This window comes from Agelaius phoeniceus, chromosome 9 (genome assembly GCF_051311805.1).
Source record: "Agelaius phoeniceus isolate bAgePho1 chromosome 9, bAgePho1.hap1, whole genome shotgun sequence".
NCBI lineage: Eukaryota > Metazoa > Chordata > Aves > Passeriformes > Icteridae > Agelaius > Agelaius phoeniceus.
The window spans coordinates 16086452-16108241 of record NC_135273.1 but is presented as its reverse complement, the minus strand read 5'-3'; the positions used below and the strand labels follow the sequence as shown (position 1 = coordinate 16108241).

At 39.4% G+C, this 21790-nt stretch overlaps 2 protein-coding genes across 2 annotated transcripts; one reads left to right on the top strand and one right to left on the bottom strand.

Annotated features, from left to right (window-relative positions):
* The first annotated feature begins 7746 nt into the window (after positions 1-7746).
* RBP4 (retinol binding protein 4) lies at positions 7747-11341 on the top strand. The gene is given in 7 exon segments (XM_077183567.1): positions 7747-7796; positions 8129-8316; positions 8319-8373; positions 8535-8670; positions 9340-9476; positions 9605-9711; positions 11088-11341. Coding segments are annotated over 7 exon segments (927 nt in total).
* Positions 11342-14143: 2802 nt separating this feature from the next.
* FFAR4 (free fatty acid receptor 4) lies at positions 14144-21393 on the bottom strand. The gene is given in 5 exon segments (XM_054637840.2): positions 14144-15067; positions 18774-18902; positions 19684-20239; positions 20241-20314; positions 21322-21393. Coding segments are annotated over 5 exon segments (1239 nt in total). The 3' UTR covers positions 14144-14659.
* Between the last annotated feature and the right edge of the window lie 397 nt (positions 21394-21790).

Sequence of the window (21790 nt, the reverse complement as noted above, 5' to 3'; positions counted from 1 at the left end):
ATTTTTCTTAGGATTTCTTTTAGAACTGCATCACCATCAAAGCAGGAATGACAGCAAGAAGTCCTAACCTGTTACGAGTAAGAAAAATGTACTTTGTACATATTGTATAGCTCACAGACATAATACATTCATCTTCCTCTGTGGCTTCCGAGCCTTCTGATACTCTTGAGATATGACAGAAGGCACTGGCTTAGCATCTTCTTAGTGTGAGATCTTGGAGACCGCTAATTAAAGAGATGTCAGGACACTAAACCCCTGAGCATTCTTAGCTCATAAATCCTCAGGGAGCCATTTTAGCATTTTAAACTAACCAATTAATTCTTATAAAATTGTCTGATGTGTAGATATATGCACCTGTATGTTATTTCCTTCATTCATCATATATATACTCTACTGTGCACACAGAAGTTCCTATTAAAACTTCATATGAGAAATTCCACCCAGACTCTTACCCCACATTATACACGTGCACAGATGTACACACGTGTATTTGTGGGAGGCACTTAAGGGCAGGAAAACAGAATGTTATGGAGAAATCTTTTAAATGGCAGAAATTAGCTTTCCTTAAAATAGTCAGGAGATGATAGAAATTGGATTACTAAAAGCAAATAATTATGAAGTTATACATAAATAAAATGGGTGAAATTCTTAAGACCTTACAGAAATCTGAACTTGCTCAAGTGCTCGAATGATTAACCTAGGTGAAGATGGAATAAAAGAATTAGAATGTGACTTAGCACAGCCAGATATGGCTTAGTCTTTTTTTTTTCCTTCAAAAAGAGAGAGGCAAAATAAAGAATAAAATCAGAAAACTGATTAAATTCAAACTGAGGAAACAGTAAAATTTTTATTCTGTAAGCATAAATATCCAGTCAAGATCTACACTTTCTTCAGAAAAAGTTGGAGATGTCTGTTCTATGAAATAGCACAAAAAGGATAATAACTGACAAACATTAGACAAAGAGGGAATCTTGAGTCTGGTCACAGATATACCATAGATAACCAGGCATCTATATAGATACAGATATATGGTTATACATGTTTAAAGTCTCCTGCCATTAGAAGTTCAATATTACGAACATGAATGGAAAATGAATGGTGGAAAATGTCTTGAATTTGAGGAGCAAACATTCCAAAGCTACATGAGAAGGCTGAATTTAAGTGCCAACTATGACAGTAAATGGTCTGTGTTCATTGAAACAGATCTGAATTCCAGCACAGGAGGAGGACTGCAATACAATTAATCTTACTTCTGTTTATGGCATCCACCTAGACCAAAAGCAATGAGAGAGTCTTGGTGTAAGAAAATAAAGCACACACCCTTTGGCCATTCTTAATTTGAAAAGAGTATTACCAAAGTGCATCATCTGTCTGCCAGAAGCCACAGTGTGTCAACATTAGTATTTATCAGCAGATCTCAAAGAATCAACATGGGTAACTGGCACAGATAGTCTCGAGCACGGAGAACAGGTCACTGATAGATGCTCAATGACACCTAACATTACTTTTCCCTCTGACCATCATATGAAACACTATGTACGGAACTAATTTTTTGCCAGACTGCAGATGCTCTACAGATTTTAAAAGCTATATGAAAATCAGCACATTAGAAACACAATTTGGCCTGGCTCCTTTTCTCTGACTGGGTTGCTGCCCCCAGCAGCCTGGGGGATAAGCCCCTCCCTGGTGGGTGTGTGAGTTTGCAGCATCTTCTTGACAGGTGACCCAGTGATAGGAACTTGTGGCAACACAGCAGTGTTCTCACTGTTGTACACACACACAGTTTACAAGAAAACAGCAGAAGAAAGGCACATTTATTCTTACTCAAATTCAATATTAGTAGTTTCAATATTTGATCAATACATATAAAAGCAGTAGAGACTTGAAAATCATTTCATATGTAACTACATAGAGTTAAATTAGTGCTTGTCATCTTCCTAATTACTAGCTCATTACTTTTCATTCTGTGCTTTAAAAGAAGAGGATGATGAAGAGCCTCAGTGAAATCATGTGAAGGAATTGTAACATTTTTTTGCATTATGTGTTCAGTCATATTTTTTTACTGACTTTGGAACATTCCAGATAGTAGTTTCTTTGAAGGAGAAGGCACCTATAGAGGATCTGTCTTATGCCCAGCTAAAACATTCTAAAAAATTAACTTCTATGTGAGACTTACTCATTCATCTTTATCACACATGATAAATCAGTTTAGACATCAATTCTTTATATTGTGATCACATTAATTCAGTGAAACAGAGTGGCATGTCACTCTCTGGAGGGAGAACAAGTGAATACAGGCAGACTGACCAAGTGATACCATTTTCTTTGGGGGCTGGGAGGTTGGGGGGTTTACAGTTTTGTAAACTAACAAATTTAGTATAATTTTATTATCATTTATTTCTATGTGCAAATCACCTAAAATGCTTATCATGCTTTCAGGAAATCTTCCTCATGCTCATCTCTTTTTACAAAGGATAAACTACACTATTTGTACTTTGAGATAACAAATGAAGATGATTTTATAATTTGGTACTACTGTAAGGTGATACATTTTCTTTGTAATAAAATATTCCAGATGTCTCTGGGCTGTCCCATAAGAATTTTTATGTCATAAAGAAATTCTTATTGCATTTTTCTTAATTTAGATACACTCTTAAAATTGCACTCTTGTGCAATTGTCAAGTGTGAAATGAAATGGAAAGAAATATCAGAAACCAACAAAAGTTCTTTTGAAATTTTTGTAATGAATTTTAAAGTTTCTCTGCTGGAATATGATATTTATTTTCTGTTCTATCTCTTTTACTCTTCTTTTTTTCCACAGTATTGAACATTTTATTTTTATTAAACCTAATTCACATTTGTATCTAAACTTCATTTAATTTCAGAGACTCTCAGAAATATGTCTGCTTTGTGATTTTAATACATATGATATCATTTGCCTTTGACGTTCATAGTACCTACAGAAATGGAACTATTTATGGAGTAGTTCTTAGTAGTAGACCATTCCTGAGCCCTTGTGATACATGGAAACTCCTAAGAAGGATAACTGACAGACATGGTTATTTAAATAGATTCAAGCAGCACGTAAATGTCAAAGGCATTTATAAGGTTTCCCAGTTCAGCTCAGTGTTTGTATTTGAATGTCTCTGCCCATCCTATAGCAGTAAATGTGGTTTATTCAGTTAAGATTTTCTGAAAAAACACAGATCAAGCATGCTTATTTCAATTGCATGACTTTTGATGTGGTTAATATCTTGGTGCTGCCTGGACATTGGAGATTCATATGTATAATCCAAGAAATTAATATTCAGAGTTGTTTGTGGTTTTCTTCTAAATGAATACATTGTGAGAATTGATTCTGTTGGTTTTTACAACAGGTACTGTGTGATCCTAACACAGCCAGGTTTTGGCACTAAAATGTTTTGGTGTCACTGACTTGGTATGTTCTGGGAACCCTTATAAACATCCTTAATTTCATGTTTCTTTTAAAATAATTCTCTATCCCTTTTCTTACAAAAATAATTTTAAAAACATAAACACTGAAGATCGTAAGTTAACTGCTTTTTCCATAGAGCTGCAAATGTTTATGTTCTCTTAAAACTACCAATTATTAGCTCTGGGGGATCATGAAGTTAGTAATCAACAGAGATTATAGACTCTGGGGGAGATTTCCTGAAGTAAATGGCCAGTCTAGTGTGAAGGGTTGCCAGATGCACTGCAGTTTTGACCAAAAGTATGGATTTCTTCATAGTTTGGCATGAATTTTAGTATACAGACTAAGGCAAAAGGCAGCAGCCTTTTAATGTCAGCCATTCTCACATTTACTCCCTGGAGATCTTAGGTTGTAAGTCAAGTAAAAACTTGACAAGTTTTTACTACTGACAATGTTTTTCAGCACTGCTGAGAAGGATCTGACAGTCTTCTTCATGCCCTCCTGTCAGGTATGTATGTTGTTAAGATCCCCCCCAAACCTTTTTGGGCTGAAGAGTCTCAGCTTTCTCAGCCTCTATTTTTGTCAGATTCTCCTATTGCTTTGTGAACTTTGTGGTTCATTGCTGGACTCAGTACATAAGGTCTGTGTCTTCCATCATTTATAATTTAGAGCTCTTCTCACCTGCCTGGCCAGCCTGTTGCTGAACTTTAGATCTTTGTTTTATATTGTTTCCATTTTAGTTATATGCCCAGAAAAAGCTTCCATTCAGAATCACAATCCTCAAAAAGTCTTGTTAAAGAAAATAGAGGTACCATTTTAAATTAGTTCTGTTAGTAAATACTATTTGTAAAGAGTTCAGTGTAAATTTACTCCCTAAACAAAACGTCGCGTCATTAAGTTACAAGAACAGGTAGTACACAGGCTGGCATGGAGCAAAGGGCAATCTCTTCCATTCCATTCTGTCCTTGACCTCTGTACTCAGACTGCCACCAAGAGGAGCAGTTGTGATGGTGACAGTGCACACTGCTGTCCCTTACAAAGTACCAAGCTCCTTGGCACAGCTCATGCCATTTGTTATAGATACAAGTCTGGTATCACAGGGCACTTGCATCCCCTGCTCTGTGCACACAGTGGTCATTCATTTGCCTGCAAATCTGCCTCTGAGACTTTAATGGATACCCATGTTTATGAATGGCATTCTGTAAATAAACAGTCAAGAGAACACAGCAAAAAGTCTTTCAATCTATTGTAGTCTGGCTGGAAATGGATGTTCCGTTTCCTACTAGCAATTTTTGAGTCAACTTTCTCCTAAGAGCTTGACTAATTCTTGGGAACAAAAATAAAATTTTAGTTATTTCAATATGTAGAGCTTGAAAGGTGCCGTGTTAAGATGTTAAAATAGTAATTTGACTGGTTTCTTCCTTTATTAAAAGTCATAAATAAAGATAAAATAATTTCTATAATGAAAGGTTTTTTCCAGCTATTTCCTTCCATATTTTTTCCTTGCTATACCTAATTGAGAATATTGCAGAATTTTACATGCTATTAATGTAGAAAATAATCCAGTCACAGAATCACTGACAGAAGTTAGCCCCTTTCCTGTCCTCTTGGCAAAAATGCAAAGGTAGAAGACCTTCTTTCCCTTTCATTAAATATAGTTCCAAAAAATATAAAGTGACTTTAAAAAAAAACTCTGTAATATTCATAATATGCTGCCAGCCTCAGGTATCAGAAGTCATGTATGAAACTTATCAATATTTAAATCATTTATTGAATTTTAATAATTCCCTTAAATATAATTGTCTGAGCTTTCCCAGAACCTAGAAATCCTTGGATATCAGTGATTTGATCTATGCATAATCCTCTCAGATACAAAATCCTGGCCCAAGTTCCTTTCCGTTTGCATGAGAAGTACAAATCTAAGAGGTGAATATTTAGGTTTGAATGAGGATCACTCACTGACATAATTTCTCAAGCAAACTCAGAGCCCAATCAATCCAAGTGATATTTAACTGAGGCAAAGTTTACACTGTTTATGAGTTTACACAGTTCTGCTGGCATCTCTTAGGACTGAAGAAAAATTCACCCTTGAATTGCCATAGCCCTGCTCATCTGCCAGAAACCTTCCATTCCTCCCCCAGCACATCCTGATCTAGACTTAACCAACAACAGAGCGGCCATTTTGCCTAAAATCTCTGTCCCACTGAACCAAGGAAGTGCTTCATCTGTTACCCTGAAAGGACTTCACCAATGTAAGCTGTGTCTCCAGCAGGCAGTATTGGAGGTACAGCTAAAGCAGAGAAGGCAGAGAGCCCAGCTCCCTGTGTGACCTCCACAGCATTCTGACTTGACCAGCTTCTCTTCTGCACTTGTCAAAATCTGACTGGGAAATACTGGGGTGATTTCACTGGAGCTGCACTGCCCAGATTCCCAATGATAACACATCAAAGGAAGATTTTCCTTGGGCATTGTCTAGAGTTTGTAGAGATCCCAAACTCAAGGGCCTGAATAAGTGGAAGTTTTAATTACTAAATGTGTCAGGCAGCTCAACCAGAAATAAGTTGCCAAATAGTGCAGAGATCAGTAGAGGTACACAATTAAAGAAATGCTGTGCCATGACTTATACAAAATTATATGCTTCTGATTCAGATTTATTGCATCAGATTAATTTAGGAGACCGGAAAATCCCTTGCACACATTTAGAACTGATCTTATTAAAACTTATTAACAGAAGTAAATTTTTATTTAATTGACATGTGGTTTAATTTCCTGTCTGTAAATCTTCTGACAACAGCAGTATGTATAAAAGGGACACTGACCTAGCTTTTCAGAGGTGGTCAAATCTCAGCAGATTTTGACATATGTGTGTGAGTGACTGTGGACTCCTTTGAAAACTTCATAGAAAATTATGCTATTGAAAAACTTGATAGGAATAGATTTGATCCTGCAAGGACCTCTGTGGTAATATAAAGCAGTATGCAGATTTTTGAACAGAACAAACTTAAGAGAAATGATAATATTTCACAAATTGGCAGAGAATAAAGAAATAATTGTTTTCTTTGGTATTAAATAAAATAATTGATTCAAAACTTATGAATTAAGCTATAATCCATCTTATTTCCATAAGTCATGTGAGACAGTGAACAAAGAAAATCCATGTTGATTTTGGTCTCGTTTGTATGATGAATTCATATATCAAGACCACGGAGTGTCTTGTAAAGGTTTTATAAAAATGTGTATGTATCACTGTATCACCATTGCCAGACTAGAGCAAGATTCTGAAAGTCACCAGAAGAATAGAGCTTACTTTTTCTCTTCAGTCTTTGTAGGAATTAGCAAATTTGAAAATCTCAACTTAAAAATTGAAATGTTGACTTATTGCAAAGCTACCACTGAAAGTTTCAGGACAATTAATACACATACGCCCTTCTAATTTCCTGTGTTAAATATGTTCTTTACTATGAATAGAAGCTTAATATTAAATATAGTGGAATTTTTAGCGGCTGATGTTATCTAGGAAATCGAAGGCAGACATGGAAGAGCCCTGAGCAGTAGTTGTTTAAGAAAGTGAACAGAACATATGCAGTGTGCAAAAAGCCTCCAACATAAAGCAGAAAAGGAAGATAAATCAATCAGATTCTTTGCATTATAGATGTGAAGAGATTTTAAAGGACAGCAACAGTAAGAAGTCTAAAATTTTTATGAATATATGAAAGGAGTATTAAGTAAACTTCTGGGAAAGGCCATGCAGAATAAATTGGTTAAAGGTGTACATCGGCTACTATTGAGGTATTTTCATACTACATTTGTATCTCCTTATTAAAATTATATATTTGCTTTATTTTTTACGTAATCAATACCAGCCTTTTAAATAACAGGATTCTGCCTTTATTCTTTAAAAAAAACATGGGAGGTGAAAAGGTAGGTGAATTAGTTCTCTTGGTAACAATCATTCCTATCCTGCTCTGGTTACATGCCTAGAAAATAATTAACAGATTTTCTCTAATGCTTCCTAAAGATGTTGAAACTAGAGAACAAATATTGACTGAGAGGCAGCAAAACTTGCCTGGACAGGAGAAATTAATGGTTTATATAACTGAAAACAGTTTGCCAAAAACAGAACAGAAGTTATGGAATATCTGATTTAAAGTTAATCACATGTCAAAATGGCCATAGGTGGTGTGTACATGCACCTGGATATCTGCAGGCCACACTTAAGTTCTGGTACCACATAAAAAGGCTCTTTCACCATCCTGAGGATCTGCAGGGCCCCTGTTCCTGTTGCTGGGAGCTGCTCAGGAGATGATTTCGCCATGAGAGCCTTTTGGAAGCAAGAGGGAGCCAGTCATGAGGACCTGAAGAGGTTCTGGCATAACCAGGCTTTCAGAAACAGGAGCAGAGACTTGCAAGTATTATGTTTGCCACTGTTTATCAGGGTAAAAGAGGAAAGGACTTTGAGGAGGAGGTGGAGGAAACAAATCTGCACCTTGTAACTGGGTCGATCATATTGGGTAAGATGGATTTTGGACTGCAGTGTGTAAAATCACAGAGGAGGTGGAGGCAGTTCACTCTCCCCCATGCAAAGGTGGGATGCCTCTCATTCCATTTTTCTCCCCACACATGTGCACACCCCTTCCCCCAGGTGTGAGCTCTGCTTTGGAGTTGGGAAAAGCAAAGAGAGGCATTTGCTCCTAGCGCCGGCTTGGCTACAGAGCAGGGTCAAAGACCACCTGAGCCCACGGGTGTTACGCAAGAGGCCGTAATGAAGGGGCCCCTGCCTGCAGCATCCACCAGCCCGCCTCCCGCTGCCCTCCCCAGTGCTGGCCCTGCGGCTCAGCGGGTTGCGAAAGCCCCAGGAGTACATAAAGCATTCCCTGCCTGGGCACTGCCACCACCATCAACACTTGGGCTCTCAAGAGGCTCCAGGACCAGCACTGTCTGTAAGGGACCCTGCTGCTGTGGGCTGGGGACAAGCAGGGGCCTTGCCTGCACATAGCATCAGGGAAAGCTGTGTGAGACCCTGGTGACCTATCAGGGCAGCCTTCCTCCCTTCACTTGTGTGGCAGAGCTTGTTTCTGATGCTATTCTCTGTTTGCTGCAGGGACAGGATGGCCCACACAGAGAGAGCTCTGCCCTGGCTGCTGCTGCTGTCACTGGCCTTGATGGGCAGCAGCACTGCAGAGCGGGACTGCCGAGTAAGCAGCTTCAAAGTCAAGGAGAACTTCGACAAGACCAGGGTAAATCTTCTTTATTCTCCTGGATCTGTGATGTCTTGCATAGCTCTTTCCAGGCTACAAAATTTGGCATTCAGTAGCACCAGTGTGGTCACATTTTGAAGTCACAGACTGTGATACTGAAAAACAGCTAAAGTTTGTGATGTCCACACCTCCACAGATGCTGGATCCTGATGCGCCTGATAAAGGAATACTGCAGCAACTGAGTTTTAGCAGATTGGTCTCAAACTGTAGGGTATAAGCAGAAGGACTGTACTGACTTGGCTGTTTCTATGAAAAATTAATACTCTGGTGTTTTCAGACACCATTGCAAGGAAAAAAAATATACATAGATCTGGCAAGATCTTCCAGTTGTTATTCCTTTTTCCACTAAATTTTGTTATACTTATACTTTGTTATATGCTTTGTTATATATTCCTTATACTGGACAGCTGCAGATACAGGTAAGTTTATCCAAAAAAAGTCAGTATTTCAACAAATTATGATTGCACTAGCATGTATTGATGGGTTTATGCTGTTGAAACAGATAGATTTGCTTCTTAGGTACACCTTTGAGGCATGGTGTCAAAGATCTGCATGCTCTTCCCTCTTCACCTCCCCTATTCTGTACTGTCTGGTTGTAATGTTTCCATTGTTCTAGGTCTACATGCAGCCTTTCTTATTTCCTTGCAGTACAGTGGCACCTGGTATGCTATGGCAAAAAAAGATCCTGAGGGGCTGTTTCTGCAGGACAATGTCGTAGCCCAGTTCAGCGTAGATGAGAATGGACAAATGACTGCCACTGCAAAGGGCAGAGTCAGACTCTTCAAGTAAGCTGTTTGCCACTCTCCTCTTGTTCCATTTTGCTAAGCTACTGCTCCAATCCTACCTGCTATCCCTGTGCAAGTCACTGAAGCTGTGCTCTTACATTGGAATGTGATATTTTCTTTGGCTACAGTAACTGGGATGTCTGTGCTGACATGATCGGCTCTTTCACTGACACAGAGGATCCTGCCAAGTTCAAGATGAGGTACTGGGGAGTTGCCTCTTTTCTGCAGAAAGGAAGTGAGTACTTAACTATAGAAGATACAGAAGTACTTGGAAGACTAGTTTTGTTGTATGTCCATGCTGGGAAAAGAAAAAGTACTGTTGAATTTCTTAAATACACTTAAAAGACTTAATAACTATCATACTGCAAAGCTTAACATGAACAAGGTAATCACTACTTTTTATATGGGACAGCTGGTTGGCTTTCTTTAAACAAGTGAAGAACTGGCCTTTGTGTATCTTTGTATTTCATTTGTTTGTTACCCAACAATATAATTGAAGGCCACTGTTTGGAAAGAAATGAAAGGCAAATTAAGTATTTTAAGACTTGTTTTAGTTCAGAACTCAGTTACTGGATGCTAGTGTTCTCTCTAAGCCTGATGTCAGAGCTGGCCAAGCAGGGAAGAGGATTTATAAAATGTTATTTTGTTTGGTCTTGTGTCTGCAAATGTAGAGATTTCTCTGTTTTAAGAGACAAACATGATCACATGTATATATTTGTACTTGTCATCTCTCCACCCTATACAAAATCAGTTCCTTGAGCCAAGTAGAGATTCAGACACTTTGTAGGTCAAGACATTTCCTTGGATTGTTTCCAAAAGAAGCAGGTAGAATTTGGAACTGATAGGAGATCCATTCCATCTAAAGACACAGTTACATAGCATGTTTTGGATGTCAATTTGTCTTAAACAGTTCCCAGGTCTCCCCACTATATGCTGCTGAGTCATGGGCTCTTCAGGTTGCTGGCTGACCCCAAACTCTGCCTTTCTAAAAGGTCTGGTGTCCCCCACAGGAGAGAAGGGGAAGACAACAGAGTGTTGCCTTCACCAGTGCAGATGTACTGCAAGGGAAATCTTTGGCTCCAAGAGAGGAAGGTGCAGATATGTCAGGTTTTACTGCAAACATTGAAACAGCCTCACTTCTGTTACAACAGTGTCTGTGTGACCAGGTTTTTGTCAGGTTATATAGCTAATTGTTTAGAATTATCTAAAGTTGTAACAGTTAGAATTTTTAGATAATTTTAGAATTATCTAAAGTTTTAAGAAGAGGGTTTATGGCAGAACTTGTGTAGCAAATACTTCTAATACACAAGCAAAATGCATGATTATCTTTTTCCTTAAAAATGCAGTCTAAGTAATATCCCTGGTAAGAAAATATTTATGGGTTGAGTCACCTTGAGCAGGTTGAGCATGTCCATCTTTATTTTCTTTTAAAAAATAAAGATGGAATTAAATACTGGACACAGGAATAAGTGAAAAGCTAATCTGCTATAACTTGTACTGATCTTCATCTTAGCATTTTCTTTAATAGAGTTATGGCAGCAATCCTTTCTGATTTACTGGATTTCACTGGTGTCTCTAACACTTTTTCTTCTTTGCTATGGTTTTTTCCAGATGATGATCACTGGGTAGTGGACACAGATTATGACACATATGCTCTTCATTACTCCTGCCGCCAGCTAAATGCAGATGGCACTTGTGCTGATAGCTACTCCTTTGTGTTCTCCCGGGACCCCAAGGGATTGCCTCCAGATGCACTGAAAATTGTCAGACAAAGGCAGATAGACCTCTGTTTGGACAGGAAATACAGAGTTATCGCTCATAATGGTGAGAACCTTTTTTCTGAAGAATTTTATTTCAGGGTTTAATGACTAAAGCACTGGGATTCTATTACTCATTAGATATCAAATGCATAAAGCCTTTTACTTAGTGGCTGTAACTTTTTCTGTTGAAAACTGGAGCTTGTAGTAAATTATTTCCAACTTTTGCTTCCCTTATCTGAAGGAGAGCTGAGGTGCATAGTTTTTCATGCAACATATCAGGTCAGCTGAAACAGTAATTAGAGGAAGTTGTAAAACAATTAAATCAATGTAGTGTGAGTAAACAAAGCAAGGATAAACTTCATAGCTATAGTAAAAAGTAATTGGGCAGCTTTTATCACATCTCTTTGCCTTTGTTCAAATACTTTTTTGAGAAATTTTTCAGAAAGGCTTTTAAGGAAAATAGAAGTCTTGTAAAGGATACCTTATAGAAGACCCTTTCTCACAAGTCCTCATGCTAACTGTTTCACAAAGATCTGTGGAAGAGGGTCATAGCCCTGATACTGGAAGCATGACACTATCTTGAGTCATATAGTCAGGCTGAGCTTACAACACAGAGAATTAGCTCACTTATGCTCAAGTGTATTACAAAAGGTCAAATGGTAATAATCTAGAAGAAACCATAATGTTTCTTATGATAAGAATTACACCCAGAGTGGGGAATTGTAAAGAGTGAAGGAGAAAAATAAAAATATTTAGAACAAATAAAATAGTAGTACCTCTCCTAACTCCCTCCCCACCCCTCACATCCTGGAAGGCATACTATTTAGGAATGACTTGACTGGTGAATCAGCTGAATGGAAACTCCCAATGTAATGATGTGAGCAAAAGAGTTAATACAATTCTTGCATGTGTAAACCAAGACTCACAAAAGATTGTTGTGCTTGGCATAGGTCTAATTGCTATGTCACATTAGGTGACAAGCATAACTGGAAAAAGTATTGAGGATGAATGAGAAGTTTCTAAGAAAAGCAGAAAAAATAATTGAAAGTTTGTAAAATGTGTCCTCTAGTGAGTGCTTTAAAGATCTTAATCTTTTCCTATTAGGAAGAGGTTAAAGGCTGACCTGAGCAAAGTCTGTGCTTGTCCACACAAGCAATAGGAATTGGATAGAAAAAGACTTGCAAACACAGAAATAATAAATTTAAATGGATGGAACTTTAAACTGGACACATTCAGAGCAGAAATAAACAGCCATTTGTTTAACTCCAAAGGTCATTAACCTTTGGAACAGTTTACCAAGAGTTGTTGTATGTTCTTCATCACTGAAATCTGTAAATCAAGATTAAAGGCTTTTCTCAATGGCATGCTAGAACAATCTGAGATTGACTGAGGGAACTTTTGCGTCTTATAAAGGAAGTCAGAACAGATGAGCAAAGTCAGCTGTTGTGGCTCTATTATCTGTTCCTCTGATCCATAAACAAAGAGTAATACATTGCTGTCTTGCTTCAAGGCACCCTGTTATCAGATCTGTTGTTAATTGTGCATACTCTGCCTATGTCTTAAAGCTAATTAAGAGTGTATATGTGTGTGTGTGTGTGTGTGTGCGCCCGCTCAACTAATAGATGTACAAAACTTACTTGATTAAAAAAAAAATTAAAATATCTATACTAGCTGTTCAAGGCAAAAAAGAAGCCTAGGAAATGAAAGGGTTTTTTCCTAACTTACACTGCATTTATGATGGTAGCTCCTTCTCAAATATAGCTCAAGCTATGATACTCTTCGTCTCTCGGAGTAGTAGCTCAAGCAACTTTAAACTGTGTAATGTCAATATTAAGTGAGAGTACTTGTAAATACAGTGTCATGTCAGTAGAGTTGAAAACTGCATCTGCTGTTAGCATTTGCTGGAAGCAACAATTGTGAAATAGAGTGGTATATTCCTTCTGCTAATTTACTATTGCCATTAGAAGTTTTGGGGGGTCAGGAGATTCTTACTTTGTTGAAAGACAATCCTTTTTAGGCAAATAACTAGAAGCTTGTTAAAGTATAGACTCTTTTAAATCTAGTATCACTGAAAGATACTCTGTCATTGATCTGCCCAGTACGTTGTCTGCAAAAGTATTAAAATTCTCAGGAGAGGTGTAATGGATCGGATGAATTCCTGTTTTGTTCTGAGTTGAAAATTCCTTAGAATTATAAACTGCAGAGTAAGGTAATGGCATTATTATTACAAGTAACAGACTGCTGGACTCAGGAGCATTTTAAAGAAATTAGTAAGCATTTTAAATTTGGTGAAACTTTGTGTAATTAAATTTTGTCTGGAGCGTTTAAGAAACACAACTGTGGTTTTTGTGTGTTTCAGGATTTTGCTCTTAAGGAGATCCAACCCTATGGAAAGAAGCCATGTAACAGCACCATGGATGTAAAGTTAACACATTGATCATGTGTTCTCTGGAAAATGCTTTAAATGGGTCCATTTAGATTTTCAATATATTTATCTGAGCTGTGTAGCTCACTTTGTTAATAAACCAATGAAACATTTTAATAAACTTGGATTACATGGGATACAAATTGTATGCAAATCTGTACATATGTACACATTGGTTTCATTAGTAGCCTGTTATCTTAGTGCACTCTTTTGAACTGGTGACTGGTGATAGTTAAGAATTTAATCTTGTTTTTTTTAGTGGTTTCAATTTCTGACGAAAAGAGTATTTATCATAAACCACCAAGTATATTTATTTTCTTTTCAACTAGAACATTATATTTTCCCTGTAAAATACTAGAAATCATTTAGAAAAGAGAAAGGAATTTCAGTGACCCTATATATCACTAATTAACTTTATTATATGACTTGCAAAGACATAAAAAATATAGATATTTTTAAAAGAACTATTTTACACATGACAATTAACCATTTATGTATTTATTCTTTACTTATTAATTCACATGTATTAAGTCCATATTTTTAATTTGAGATGGAACCAAACTAGTCATTTACTTGATGATAACACATGTTCATTACCTTGTTTCAGTTAGTCTGCTCAAACTTACATTCAGGCAGACAGTTATTGAAGTTTTTAATCAAGTTCCCTTTAAAAACTGGATTTAAAAAAAAGCAGATACTTTCTGAGGATAAACATTTTCACTAGAAACTTTTAAGTACTTAATTCAACTATTTTACATTCACCAAGTTCATTGCCATACTTCTATTTATTTCAGCGTAAGAGGAGAATTCCTTTAAATTAAATTGTCCAAATCTTACTGAGGCAAAGCAATGAAGTCAAGAGAATTTTACCCGCAGGAATTAAAAATACATATTTAGCTTTTTTCCTCCTGCTCTGGCATGTAATACTATAACATAATGACCTATATGACCTGGGATAGACAAAATCCAAAATGTGGCATAGCTCAGACTTTAAATAATTATCTGGTAATGAAAGACAAATGTGGCTGTTCATGGTTACTTCTTCTTGCAGTGGTTTCTGTACCTGCTCTATGCCTTTCAGGGTTCCCTGTACAACAGAGAAAAATTTCCTGACATTTACGTCTGAAATAGGCAACATTATACAGAATTGGATTGACAGCAGAGTTGGCAAAAGTGAATAATGATATCCAGAAGAAAACTGATGGCAAAATATTTAAATCTTTTTTGAAGTTCTGAACTAAAATTAAAAAAATAATTACTATTATTGGAGTCCACATAATGAAGAAAGAGATCATCAACAGAAAAAGGGCTCGGAATAGTTTGTAGTCTTGCTGGGAAACACGAATCTGATGATGTTCTGGGTAGGCTAAACCAGCATTTAAACTTCTTCTTGATGCTTTTGTAATCTGCAGTAAAAGAGAAGAAAGTAAACTTTCACTGAAACACATTTCTACAAGTGAAAACGTAAATTTTGGCATATGATGTTTTCTTTTGATAAGCAACTACAAAAAAACCACATTGCAGAATTCATTTGTACTTTTTGTCCATGGTTCCATTTCAAATGTTCTCATTTCACTAGCAATTCTTTTTCCTCTCAGCTGTGAATTCATCTCAATATTAGGCAAAGTGGTTGTTCTTTTCATGGCTCTCTACCAGTCACAAATGCTTTTCAGCATAAAACAGTCTTAATTACTCATGAAATCCCATTAAATTCAAATTATGACCTCATTTGCTCTATCTAAAGGAACCCATTGATTTTTTTCACAAATGCAAACTGGAACATAGTTAGCAATCCTGTTGATGCACAAGAAGGAAAGCAATCCAATTCTCTTATGGGCAGGCTGATATTATAAGGTAGGTATTAGAAGGAGCATGAATTTATTATAATAAATTATTTTGAATGTGAATGAGATTGTGCATTGTTTTGTGTCACACTTAGCTTTTCAGACAGCAATCACAATTGCTTTCTATGAAATCTTACAGATCGTTAGAGTCACTATAAAAACCTGTGTCTTATAAAAGCACTCTGATGTAATAAACTAGACTATGGGTAGCTTGGAAACCTAGTATTCACAGGTGTGCATCATCTGTCATTAGGTAGAATATTGGACCCAGTTGCCTTGCAGAAAATTTGAAATCCTCTGCTCTAAATCCCTGTCTTCCCTGAAGTTGGCATGGCACAATTAATTTTGCTACATTCATACCTCTGATGCAAAGAAATTAAAACTGAAATATCTAGTAAAGATTTGTGCTAAATCACTGAGATGCCACTTTATCCCCTGCATGCATAAGGAAGGGGTGTTTTCAAAAGCCTTGATCAATCAAGACTTGATTGATCAAGGTTTTGATTAATCCTTAGCTGACTATATAGGAAGACAAAAGGTAAGGCTCTACCTGCCACTTTTCCCTTTAGCAGAAACTACAGGAAGGGTAACACTAATACTAGCAACATTTGAACTTCCTGGTACAGGTAAGGATGAAAATGTTTAGAGAGAGTAATTTGTCATTTTGTTAGCAGTTTTCTGAATTTTTCATGGAGATAAATACTCATTAAGAATCTAGACATCTTCTAAATATTTCAATAGCATGTATAAATTAAAACCCATGAACCAAAAGTGCATTTCTTAGCAGCTTCTGAGGCTGAGAAGGTGACAGTTATCACTATCACAGCTGCTTGCCTGATTTAAAAGGAGTAGAGAATTCTGATGTCCTGAGCATGTAAAACAATTCCAGCTTGATGATCTTCTGCTGTACAATCTGGAATCCAGAAATTAGGTTAATTCCTCCAAACAGTCCAAACTAAGAATTGTTCTCAGAGAGTGCCTAACCTATCTTAGTAAGAACAAAGGTTTCACAAAATGCAAAGGACTAATATCCACTTCTAATACAAAAACAGGAAAACTGGGTTGTGTGCACTTCTCAGTCATCACTGTTCAAAACTGCTACAGAATGTCCTTATCAGATACATTTTTATCTGTCCCATGTAAATACCTTCTGTCTTTCCTGCAGGAGCTTCACAGCCTAGAACTAACAATGCAAGAGTCACCACGACTGTGGTAAATAAGACACAATTGCTTCTTAAGAAAGTGTTCAAAAGAAATGGAGTGGCAGTGGTAAGTTGTGGATCTCTTTTTGGTCTAGCCAGTATAGATACCTATCCTTGGCATCTGGACCACACTTGGACAAACAGGAACTGAAAAGTCAGATATATATAAGCACGTAACTTCCAGAACACAGACATCTTTCCTAGCTCTAGCCTCTGACAAAGTCTTGCCTGAGAGGCAGAACAAAGGAAAACCAAATGAATAACAAATCTTGGAAACTAATCTATCACTTTTGCCAGTGATACTTCTGGGAAATGTTATGTAAAAATAATACTCAGTTTCAGACTAAATTGTGAAGTACACATTTGTAGTAGTGTATATTTCTAAAAAATTTCTGGTCTTGCATCTGTAGTCAGTCCTCATTATCCTCATCATTCTGATCAATGTTGTAACATGAATACATGAATGCTTGGCACTGCTTCCAGCAATTCTGAGAATCATGATATGTGTGCACTGGCATGATGAAGCATTCTCACAAAGTGAGAGTGAGTCTGCTCTTGGGAATGACTCAGGGATTGAGACATTCTCCAGTTCAGTTCTGCTTGCTTCCTGGAGAGAGAGAAGATTCAATTATATCTTGCTATGGCCCTCAAGCCTTCCTCATTTCAGGGGAAATGGTAATGTATTTTAGCATCTCTCTTAGCAAGTTAGAAAAGAAACAGGAGCAGAGCAGCATGGGGATGTCTTGTAATCCAGTATTCCAATCCAGGCTTTTGGTTTCTAGCTCCCTATGTGCCATTTTTAAAATAGATTTACCTGTAATCTGGAGTCTGCAAGGATGAAACTAACAAACACCATTCCTGTCCTGGGCTCTGACCAAGAACTGTGGCATTTCTTGGCCTCCAGTTATTTGCAGTTGTTTCAAAGGACTCACTCTCCAGTGACTTACTCTGAGCTCTTTACCTACCTGTATGTGGTTGCAAGTGCTTTACTTCACTAGAAGAGGTTCACCTAATGCATTTACCTCAAGGTTACAATGAGCTAATACAGAAACTACAGGCTGATGACTTTTACTACAAGTTTAAGTTTGATCAATAAGCAAGGATATGTGGAGACCAGATTCTAGGTCCTTGGTTCATTTTACACCTACATCCAGCTCTGGCATGTGTATCCAGAGCCCGTTGGTGCTCAGCGTTTTATCAGTTAACTCCTTGCTCAAGAATCTATGTATGTTGAGGTTCCTTTCCAAAACCTATAATTTTCTTATGAGAAGTTTAATTACCAAAAAAAGCAAGCAAGGATCTTGTAGCTCGTTGTTAAAAACTAGGCATTGCAGTGACTAGTTTGAAGTGCTTGGTTTGAAGATTTCTAGATCTTTCTCACTCTGGTTTTGGATAGTTTAAAATGAAATTAGATGCTAATATAATGCTTGCTAGACTATAGATTAAAACTCTGTGGTGCTGTGTGGCTTGGCTTATATTTCAGCATATGTTAAACATCATCCACTTAGAAAGAAAGTGGAAGCAGATGGTTTAATTTACAGGTTTTATTTACAATATTTGAAATTGTGGAGGATTAAGCATAATCTAATGAGATCTGTGTACTAAAGACACATGCAGAAAGTCAGTAGATCAAAAAGTGGATGGCTTTTTTTCTAGTCCTACCTTTCTTTGCTTTCTTACAAATCCCTTATGATGAGTTTAGGTTCAAGAAAAGCAAAATCTAGTTTTTAGTTATTTCAAATACCTGACTCTTTCAGCATTTAGGAGATTGACACTCTTGAAATATGAATAGCACATAAATGAAGAAGTGTATTTAATACTATACATGAGAAGACAAACCATGTGTTGGGCCTCTCATAATGTGCTGCTGAAGCATGTTGTTAATTGAAGTATATAGGCTCTTATGTGCAGGTTGAAATGCTCGATTTCATATCACATACTTATAATTTATTGAACAAATGTTTGTTCCCTTTACATGTATTGGTATTTGGGGACAATATGCTGATGCCTAGTGAGTTACTGTTTACTTCCCTTTGTTTACAACAAAATTTAAAGGAAAAACATACCTGTAAGATTTTGGAATAACTGATGACAATGATGAATCCCGGTATCAGAAAGAAAACAATGGCAAAGGTCGTGTCCCAGACTGTTTCGCCTGCAGTGCTGGGCCAATCCAGGGTGCAAATATGAATGTCCTATTTAAAAACATTGAAGCAAAAAAGTAATATTGTACCATTATTTTCAGTACAGCACTGTTCTTATATCCCTCTTATGGGGATATGAGAGGGAAAAAATGCTAATGGGAAAAAATGCTTATGGGAAAAAATGGCTAAACCAAGGCTAAACCAAGACTGAAAACTTTCTACTTAGACAAAGGGGTCAAGTAATATATTACTTGATAGTTTTAAAAGCCCATACAATCACAAATAGATATGTCCACAACTGGAATACTTCCATTAATTTCTTATCAAATGGTAATGGCAACTTTAAAATTGAAACTTATCTTATTCATTTATTCAAGTGTCATGTGGGGTGCACTTTTGTATGCAGTTCAAAATATTAGGCAGAAAAATCTGTGCATGGCCACTTTGTACAGAGGGGGCTGCAGCTGCAGGGCAGCTCTCCCAGGACGCTGATCCCTGGGGATGCTGATCCCTCGGCAAGGGGAAGTGAGCTGAAAAGGAGGTCTCTGAGCCGCACCGAGGAGCACAAAGAGAATCTCAGCCGATGCGCGTTTCCCACCTAACGGGACGGTCGGCCGGGAGAGCGGGCCGGGGGTCGGCGGGGGAGCTCCTGCCGCTCCTCCGGGCACAGCCTCGCACCTGCCCAGCACACAGAGCGCTGCCCGCCCTGCAGGCGATCTCCTCGCTGGCCGCTGTCCCGCCGGGGCAGAGGCGGACGAGCCCCCACCGCCGTCGGTCCCGCCGCCCCCCGGCCCGGCCCGGCCCGGCTGCCGCGCCCGGCGCTCGCCCTCACCTGGCCGGCGGGGGCGGGCAGCTGCACCACGGTGAAGAAGCAGCAGAGCGGGAGGGTGGCGAGGGCGGCGAGGCCCCAGATGAGGAGCAAGGCGGCGGCCAGCACCTTGCGGCGGCGGAAGGTGGCGTGGCGCAGCCGGGCGATGCTGACGAAGCGCTCCAGGCTGACGGCCGACAGGGAGAGGAGGATGACGGTGCCGCTCAAGCTCACCACATAGAAGAGCAGGTGGCAAACGAAGTTGCCCAGCACCCAGGACTCGGTCCAGCGCACGACGGCGATGAAGGGCATGGCAGTGATGAAGAGCAGGTCGGCGCAGAAGAGGTTGAGGACGAGGCAGTTGGCGGCGCAGAGCCGGCGGTGCCGCCTCACCAGCAGGCAGATGCCCCAGATGTTTCCCGCCAACGACAGCAGGAAGATGAAGACCAGGGCACAGGACTCGCCGATGCGCAGGGCCGTCACATTGTGGCCCCTCAAGTCCGAGAAGAAGGGGAAATAGGTCTTATTCCATCCTGGTGTGCCCCTGGACACGGGCATGAGGGTGGCCAGTGGGCATGAGACCCACCGGGGGTGGTTGCACCAGCCCTAAAGGAAGGGCTGCGCTCCCAACCACCACGGCGGCACCTGAGGTGCCCTTCCAGCACAGAGCCAGGGCATGACCGCCATCCCCCTCCCTCCTCTTCCTCCTGTCCCTGCTACCGAGGGCTCAGCCGTGCCAGCTGGGCGGTTTATGGCCCTCGCAGTGCAGTGGAACAAGGAAGTGGGAGAGTAAACACGGTGGAGCTCACACAAAGGCGAGGCCGCAGTGCGTGGGGTGGCGGTGAGGGGCTGCCCGACACCTCCCTGGGCAGGGTGTGGGTCAGCACGCTGCCATTGCCATGCCCAGGCCCAGCCACCTCATCGAGTGCCAGCCCTGGTCTGCTCGGCTCCCCAGGCAGGCCTCTGGGGTGCCAGTGACCCTGGCAGTGACCCTGGGAGGCCACTCAGTCTGCTCCCATCCAATGGGGTATGCTTGGCTGAGAAACATGGATGGCTGCCCCACCACTCTGAGAGCTCTTCTCAGGAGCCTTGTATGACCAGAGTAATCTGGGGTAAAAAAAAAAAAAAAAGAGTGAGAAAGAGGAATTTACCTATCACCTCCTCTATTGTCAGTGGCTTTTGGAAACAGCAGACCTGTGCATTGCTTGTCCTAACTGTGGAGAAGTGTCACCGACATGATTTTGGGATCTATTTACGAAATTCATCTAGAATCTCACCGGTGTTAGGAGTTTGTGCTGGAAAAGCCTGTTAAAGTAAGACAAACCTCGAAAATACCTTATTTTCTCTGAACTTCAATTACTAGAAGCAGTTGCTCAGATTGTAAATGAAAGTAGGACTTTCCACTTAGGGTCTTCACTTCAGATGTTTTAGAAATAGGCTGGAAGTGAAGCACGTAAATTGTCCCAGACAGGCGGATAATGTCTCATGAAAGAAGATAAAATGTTTTCATACAGTATGTAAACAGTTGTATAACTTTAGGCCGGGTGAATTGATTTGGCTGAGTGCCAGTGCAGGCGCTCAAGGGTGCACTTTGAGGCTCAGCGTGTGGACCTACATCATTTGATGAGGTGAGAGTGATTCCACGTGTGTGCAGTACAAAACCGGAGTGCCACGGGGAGCAGGTGACGGGCAGTGCTTCTGCACTACCCTGGGTGTGACCCTGCCATCAACCATTTACGCAACAGCATTAGCGGGGATTCCAGATTAGTGGGGATTCCAGAAACTTGGCCCTTTGAAGGGGCAATCTCCTAATGAGGGATGACAAGAGCGACATCTTTCCTGGACTGCTTCCCACGTCTTTGCCTGTGCAGAATTTGCACTTATTTCAAATAGCAAGTATTTCAGTTAGTGGTTCTATCTATGCTATCTCATCAAACAAGGAGTTTGCAGGGCAGCCTAAACAGGTGTATGAAATGTTCCTGCTGGCTCCTGCTGACAGATGACTGTATGAAATGTGGGCACAGCATCCCCTGTTAAGGCGATGGGCTATGAAGTCAAGTGAAGACAGTAAAACTTGCAAAGATTGGGTCTTTTTTTCAGAAAGCAACACAAGTGACTGGCAAGTGTCTCA